The sequence below is a fragment of the Lampetra fluviatilis genome, chromosome 23 (assembly GCF_964198595.1).
Source record: "Lampetra fluviatilis chromosome 23, kcLamFluv1.1, whole genome shotgun sequence".
Taxonomy (NCBI): Eukaryota; Metazoa; Chordata; class Hyperoartia; order Petromyzontiformes; family Petromyzontidae; genus Lampetra; species Lampetra fluviatilis.
In genome coordinates, this window is record NC_136297.1 from 4,292,000 (window position 1) to 4,300,305 (window position 8,306).

The window sequence follows — 8,306 nt, forward strand, 5'->3', positions numbered from 1 at the left end:
AGCAGCAGGTGCAGCAGCAGCATGTGCAGCAGCAGCAGGAGCAGCAGCAGCAGCATGTGCAGCAGCAGCAGGTGCAGCAGCAGCAGCAGCAGGTGCAGCAGCAGCAGGTGCAGCAGCAGCAGCAGGTGCAGCAGCAGCAGCAGCAGGTGCAGCAGCAGCAGGTGCAGCAGCAGCAGCAGGTGCAGCAGCAGCAGGTGCAGCAGCAGCAGGTGCAGCAGCAGCAGCAGGTGCAGCAGCAGCAGCAGCAGGTGCAGCAGCAGCAGCAGCGTTAGCCACCGATAGGAGAGCCCCGCCCGACGATTGCCCTCACCAAGACTCTGCAGCTCCTCCTGGATCTGATCGGCGTTCAAACTCCTCCTTAGAGACCCTGGGGGAATATCGGGGTCAATGGGCGGAGGGAGGGGGGGGCGGGGGGTGGGGGGCAGAGGGTGGGAGGGTCACGCGTGGGCTTAGGTTGTCAAAGGTCACTCACACAAGAGAGAGGTCGCTTGGGGCCCGATCGGGGCAATGGAGACACCCCCAGAAATCTGAAGCTGCCAAATCTCTGGGAAGCTCACCCGTGGTGGGGGAAAGGAAGTGGGGGGAGCTGTTAGCCCCGCCCATTTTGTATAGCCACACCCAATCAGCAACTAGCACAAGCCATTTTGTTCATGGCCCAGTTGTAGCCAACCATGCTTTTGAACTCACATTTTTTTTATTAAAATTATTTTATAAACTATTTTTTATTTTACTAGGAAAGACCCACTGGAGCTACGTAGCTTTTTTTTTTCAGAAGCGATCATGGCCATCACAAATGATATCTCAACGAAGTGGCTCATCACCACGTGGAAATTTATAGCAGACAAAAACTCTGAATGCGTGATGTTGATCCTGAATGTGGAGGACCCGGAGAAAAATCCACGCGACCACGGGGACAGAGAGACACCGCAAAACTCCAAATGTACAGAAGCAGGCGTCAGAGTCGGGATCGAACCCACGAACTCCTGTAGACCAGGCGAGGGAGTTAACATCTCCTAGCCACCGTGATGATGATGAGAGAGACACGCAAAACTCCAAATATACAGCAGCAGGCGTCAGAGTCGGGATCGAACCCACGACCTCCTGTAGACCAGGCGAGGGAGTTAACATCTCCTAGCCACCGTGATGATGATGAGAGAGACACGCAAAACTCCAAATATACAGCAGCAGGCGTCAGAGTCGGGATCGAACCCACGACCTCCTGTAGACCAGGCGAGGGAGTTAACATCTCCTAGCCACCGTGATGATGATGAGAGAGAGACACGCAAACTCCAAATGTACAGAAGCAGGCGTCAGAGTCGGGATCGAACCCACGACCTCCTGTAGACCAGGCGAGGGAGTTAACATCTCCTAGCCACCGTGATGATGATGAGAGAGACACGCAAAACTCCAAATATACAGCAGCAGGCGTCAGAGTCGGGATCGAACCCACGACCTCCTGTAGACCAGGCGAGGGAGTTAACATCTCCTAGCCACCGTGATGATGATGAGAGAGACACGCAAAACTCCAAATATACAGCAGCAGGCGTCAGAGTCGGGATCGAACCCACGACCTCCTGTAGACCAGGCGAGGGAGTTAACATCTCCTAGCCACCGTGATGATGATGAGAGAGACACGCAAAACTCCAAATATACAGCAGCAGGCGTCAGAGTCGGGATCGAACCCACGACCTCCTGTAGACCAGGCGAGGGAGTTAACATCTCCTAGCCACCGTGATGATGATGAGAGAGAGACACGCAAACTCCAAATGTACAGAAGCAGGCGTCAGAGTCGGGATCGAACCCACGACCTCCTGTAGACCAGGCGAGGGAGTTAACATCTCCTAGCCACCGTGATGATGATGAGAGAGACACGCAAAACTCCAAATATACAGCAGCAGGCGTCAGAGTCGGGATCGAACCCACGACCTCCTGTAGACCAGGCGAGGGAGTTAACATCTCCTGGCCACCGTGATGATGATGAGAGAGAGACAAGCAAACTCTAAACATACAGCAGCAGGCGTCAGAGTCGGGATCGAACCCACGACCTCCTGTAGACCAAGCGAGGTAGTTAACATCTCCTGGCCACCGTGGCGTCCAATCAGAAGTGCCCTGGGTTGTGCGTCTTAACAGCCTCCGGCGTGTCGCGTTACCTGCCTGTCTGCCGCCCAGTAGCAAACCAGCCAGTGTGCCGCCACCAACAATAAGAGGGCCGCCACACCATTTGAAACCATTGGGAGTTTGACAGCAGCACGGCGATGATGACGATGGGTGGGTGTTTTCACACGAGTGTCTTGTCGGTGGGGAGGGGCACGCACGTCAGTGGGCCTCAGCTCTGTGGTCGTCGATACATTGAGGCGAGGAATGATGAGCGTTTGTTATATGCGCGGGAGGAAAACGGAGCGCCCAGAGAAAAATCCACGTGTACGAGAGGGGGCAGCGCTGTATCCCGCAAACGGCCCCACCCCCACACGCCCCACCTCCCCCCCCCCGCCCCCTTTGTGTCCCCCGCCACTGCTCCCCCACCCTGAGCGACGAGCACGAGTTGTCCGAGCAGCACCTTGGGCTCCGGCAGGCCCAACGCAAGTCCCTCCAAGCGCCCAAACAACTTCTGCGCCTGCAGACACCACACACGCACCACACGCACATCACACATGCACACCACACACACCACACGCGCACCACACACGCACCACACGCACCACACGCGCATCACACACGCACACCACACACACCACACGCGCACCACGCGCGCACCACACGCGCACCACACGCGCACCACACGCACACCACACGCACACACCACACGCGCACACCACACGCGCACACCACACACGCACACCACACACGCACACCACACACGCACACCACACACGCACCGCACACCACACACGCACCACACACGCACCACACACGCACCACACACGCACCACACACGCACCACACACGCGCACCACACACGCGCACCACACACGCGCACCACACACGCACCACACACGCACCACACACGCACCACACACGCACCACACACGCACACCACACGCACACCACACGCACGCACACACACGCACACACACGCACCACACACGCACCACACACGCACCACACACGCACCACACACGCACCACACACGCACCACACACGCACCACACACGCACCACACACGCACCACACACGCACCACACACGCACCACACACGCACACCACACACGCACCACACACGCACCGCACACGCACCGCACACGCACCACACACGCACCACACACACGCACCACACACGCACCACACACGCACGCGCATCCACCACACACACACCACACACGCACCACACACGCACCACACACGCACCACACACGCACCACACACGCACCACACACGCACACCACACACGCACACCACACACACACCACACACACGCACCACACACGCACCACACACGCACACCACACACGCACCACACACGCACCACACGCGCACCACACACACGCACCACACACGCACCACACACATGCAACACACATGCAACACACACGCACCACACACACACCACACGCACCACACGCACCACACGCACCACACGCACCACACGCACCACACACGCACCACACACGCACCACACACACACCACACGCACCACACGCACCACACGCACCACACGCACCACACACGCACCACACGCGCACCACACGCGCACCACACGCGCACCACACGCGCACCACACGCGCACCACACGCGCACCACACGCGCACCACACGCGCACCACACGCGCACCACACGCGCACCACACGCGCACCACACGCGCACCACACACGCACCACACACGCACCACACACGCACCACACACGCAACACACACATGCAACACACACGCACCACACACGCACCACACACGCCCCACACACGCACGCACACACACGCACACACACGCACCACACACGCGCACCACACGCGCACCACACGCGCACCACACACGCACCACACACGCACCACACACGCACCACACACGCACCACACGCACCACACGCACCCCACACGCACCACACATGCACCACACACACACCACACGCGCATCCACCACACGCATACCAACATGCACCACACACGCATACCAACATGCACCACACACATGCAACACACACGCAAAACGCACACACACTTACACACTCCACATGCACACACACACGCGCGCACACACAAAGACAAAGATCCCCCCATGTAGCCCACGCAGGCCGCTGGGGCAAGTCCTCTTAGCAAAGGGGGATGCTGGAGGGTGACCGCCTCCGACAGCAGTGGAGGGTGATTGTCCCACCCAACAAAAGACAAAGATCCCCCGTATAGCCTGAACAGACTGCTGGGGCAAGTGCTGTTAGCGAGCAGCTATGAAGGCCGGCATGGCACACGAGGGGGTGGGTGGCCAGCCCGGCCGCCTTTGTCTCCCCAGTGGCGATGTTTACACACTGTCCCACCCTCACACAAAGACAAAGACCCCCCGTATAGCCTTAACAGACTGTAGGGGCAAGTGCTGTTAGCGAGCACCTATGAAGGCCGGCATGGCACACGAGGGGGTGGGTGGCCAGCACCACGCCCGACCGCCTTTGTCTCCCCAGTGGCGATGTTTACACACCGCACCAGGGGCTCGTGTACCTGGTCAGGGTGCGTGAGTAACTCCAGAGCCAGGGCCGAGACGTCCGAGAATTGCTGCAACAAAATTAACAACAACAACAAGAACAACAAGCTTTACAGTTGATTCTCTGTACTAATTTGCAAGAGTGAGTGAATGGGTGGGTGGGTGAGTGAGTGGGTGAGTGGGTGAGTGGGTGAGTGGGTGGGTGAGTGAGTGGGTGGGTGGGTGAGTGGGTGGGTGGGTGAGTGAGTGAGTGAGTGGGTGGGTGAGTGGGTGGGTGAGTGAGTGAATGGGTGGGTGGGTGAGTGGGTGGGTGAGTGAGTGGGTGGGTGGGTGAGTGGGTGGGTGAGTGAGTGGGTGGGTGGGTGAGTGGGTGGGTGAGTGAGTGAGTGGGTGGGTGAGTGGGTGGGTGAGTGAGTGAATGGGTGGGTGGGTGAGTGGGTGGGTGAGTGAGTGAATGGGTGGGTGGGTGAGTGAGTGGGTGAGTGGGTGAGTGGGTGAGTGGGTGGGTGAGTGAGTGGGTGGGTGGGTGAGTGGGTGGGTGGGTGAGTGAGTGAGTGAGTGGGTGGGTGAGTGGGTGGGTGAGTGGGTGGGTGAGTGAGTGAATGGGTGGGTGGGTGAGTGGGTGGGTGAGTGAGTGGGTGGGTGGGTGAGTGGGTGGGTGAGTGAGTGGGTGGGTGGGTGAGTGGGTGGGTGAGTGAGTGAGTGGGTGGGTGAGTGGGTGGGTGAGTGAGTGAATGGGTGGGTGGGTGAGTGGGTGGGTGAGTGAGTGAGTGGGTGGGTGGGTGAGTGGGTGAGTGAGTGAGTGAGTGGGTGGGTGAGTGGGTGGGTGAGTGAGTGAATGGGTGGGTGGGTGAGTGGGTGGGTGGGTGAGTGGGTGGGTGAGTGAGTGGGTGGGTGGGTGAGTGGGTGGGTGAGTGAGTGAGTGGGTGAGTGAGTGGGTGAGTGAATGGGTGGGTGGGTGAATGGGTGGGTGAATGGGTGGGTGGGTGAGTGAGTGAGTGAGTGGGTGGGTGAGTGAGTGAGTGAGTGGGTGAGTGAATGGGTGGGTGAGTGAGTGGGTGAGTGGGTGAATGGGTGGGTGGGTGAATGGGTGGGTGGGTGAATGGGTGGGTGGGTGGGTGAGTGAGTGGGTGAGTGGGTGAGTGGGTGGGTGAGTGAGTGGGTGGGTGGGTGAGTGGGTGGGTGGGTGAGTGAGTGAGTGGGTGGGTGAGTGAGTGAGTGAGTGGGTGGGTGAGTGGGTGGGTGAGTGAGTGAATGGGTGGGTGGGTGAGTGGGTGGGTGAGTGAGTGGGTGGGTGGGTGAGTGGGTGGGTGAGTGAGTGGGTGGGTGGGTGAGTGGGTGGGTGAGTGAGTGAGTGGGTGGGTGAGTGGGTGGGTGAGTGAGTGAATGGGTGGGTGGGTGAGTGGGTGGGTGAGTGAGTGGGTGGGTGGGTGAGTGGGTGAGTGAGTGAGTGAGTGGGTGGGTGAGTGGGTGGGTGAGTGAGTGAATGGGTGGGTGGGTGAGTGGGTGGGTGAGTGAGTGGGTGGGTGGGTGAGTGGGTGGGTGAGTGAGTGGGTGGGTGGGTGGGTGGGTGAGTGGGTGGGTGAGTGAGTGAGTGGGTGAGTGAGTGGGTGAGTGAATGGGTGGGTGGGTGAATGGGTGGGTGAATGGGTGGGTGGGTGAGTGAGTGAGTGAGTGGGTGGGTGAGTGAGTGAGTGAGTGGGTGAGTGAATGGGTGGGTGAGTGAGTGGGTGAGTGGGTGAATGGGTGGGTGGGTCAATGGGTGGGTGGGTGAATGGGTGGGTGGGTGGGTGAGTGAGTGGGTGAGTGAGTGGGTGGGTGGGTGAGTGGGTGAGTGAGTGGGTGAGTGAGTGGGTGAGTGAGTGGGTGAGTGAATGGGTGGGTGAGTGAGTGGGTGAGTGAGTGGGTGGGTGGGTGAGTGGGTGAGTGAGTGGGTGAGTGAGTGGGTGAGTGAATGGGTGGGTGAGTGAGTGGGTGAGTGGGTGAATGGGTGGGTGGGTGAATGGGTGGGTGGGTGAGTGAGTGGGTGGGTGAGTGAGTGAGTGGGTGGGTGAGTGGGTGGGTGAGTGAGTGGGTGAGTGAGTGGGTGAGTGAATGGGTGGGTGAGTGAGTGGGTGAGTGGGTGAATGGGTGGGTGGGTGAATGGGTGGGTGAATGGGTGGGTGGGTGGGTTAATGGGTGGGTGGGTGGGTTAATGGGTGGGTGGGTGGGTTAATGGGTGGGTGAGTGGGTGGGTGAGTGAGTGGGTGAGTGAGTGGGTGAGTGAATGGGTGGGTGAGTGAGTGGGTGAGTGGGTGAATGGGTGGGTGGGTGAATGGGTGGGTGAATGGGTGGGTGGGTGGGTTAATGGGTGGGTGGGTGGGTGGGTTAATGGGTGGGTGGGTGGGTTAATGGGTGGGTGGGCGAGCGGGCGGGCGGGTGGGTGGGTGAGTGAATGAGTGGGCGAGTGAATGAGTGGGCGAGTGATTGAGTGGTTGAGTGAGTGGGTGAGTCAGTAGCATCGTCCACAGCTTACAGGACCAACAGCAATGGCAACTGTTGTTCGCCAATTCCACTCCCACAACAGCAGCAGCAGCAGCACCAGCAACAAGCCACATCAGCTGTCACACCACAGCTGCTGTATCAGCAATCTACCGCTAGGCGGTGGTAGTGGCGATCTCGCCACGTGACGGCGGCACTTTGTGCCAGGCTAGGTGCACTTTGAGAACACGTGAAGTGTGGGTATTATACCTCAACTTCACACACGTGCTGCCCTTCTGCCCCCTTCCCTTCCCTCTCCTCCCCTGCCCTTCCTTCCCTTTCCTCCCCTCCTCCGCTGCCCTTTCCTCCCTTCTCGACCCCTCCTCTTCTCTCTCCTGCCCTTACCTTCCCTCTCCTCCCCTGCCCTTACCTCTGCTGCCCTTCCCTCTCCTCCCCTGCCCTTCCCCTGCCCTTCCCTCTCCTGCCCTTCTCTTCCCTCTCCAGCCCTTCCCTTTCCTGCCCTTCCCTTCCCTCTCCTCCGCTGCCCTTTCCTATCCTCTGCTGCCCTTTCCTCCCTTCTCACCCCCCCCGCCCCAGAGTACCTTGACAGTGAATTCCCTTTCCCCCCGCCCGTGCCAACTCTTCCCTACCCTGCCCTTCCCTCTCCCCTCCTAGACCCCCGCTGCCCCCCCCCCCTGCCACCCGCTCACCTGCACCGTAAGCCCCTCCGCCATGGACTTGGCCGCGTCCGCCACGCTCGACGCTTCGGGCCCGGGGCCTCCTGCGGGGCCCAGGCGCCGCGGGGCCGGGACGGGCCGGCTCGCCTCGCTCATAGCGAACACGAGGGGGGGGGGGAGCACGTGGGGGGGGGAGCACGTGGGGGGGGGGAGCACGTGGGGGGGGGGGAGCACGTGGGGGGGGAGCACGTGGGGGGGGGAGCACGTGGGGGGGGGGGGAGCACGTGGGGGGGGGAGCACGTGGGGGGGGGGGAGCACGTGGGGGGGGGAGCACGTGGGGGGGGAGCACGTGGGGGGGGGGAGCACGTGGGGGGGGGGGAGCACGTGGGGGGGGGGGGAGCACGTGGGGGGGGGGAGCACGTGGGGGGGGAGCACGTGGGGGGGGGGGGAGCACGTGGGGGGGGGGAGCACGTGGGGGGGGGGGAGCACGTGGGGGGGGGAGCACGTGGGGGGGGAGCACGTGGGGGGGGGAGCACGTGGGGGGGG

The 8,306-nt window shown here is 61.2% G+C and overlaps 1 protein-coding gene across 1 annotated transcript in view; it reads right to left on the minus strand.

The window, feature by feature from the left end:
* Positions 1 to 7,931, minus strand: part of COMMD7 (COMM domain containing 7) — a 27,368-nt gene extending 19,437 nt beyond the window's left edge. Inside the window, exons 1-4 of the mRNA XM_078867379.1 lie at positions 7,794 to 7,931; positions 4,641 to 4,694; positions 2,524 to 2,614; positions 311 to 367 (exon numbers count right to left, since the gene is read on the minus strand). Coding sequence (XP_078723505.1) covers positions 311 to 367; positions 2,524 to 2,614; positions 4,641 to 4,694; positions 7,794 to 7,916 — 325 coding nt within the window. The 5' untranslated portion in view covers positions 7,917 to 7,931. The remainder of the gene's footprint in view (positions 1 to 310; positions 368 to 2,523; positions 2,615 to 4,640; positions 4,695 to 7,793) is intronic.
* Between the last annotated feature and the right edge of the window lie 375 nt (positions 7,932 to 8,306).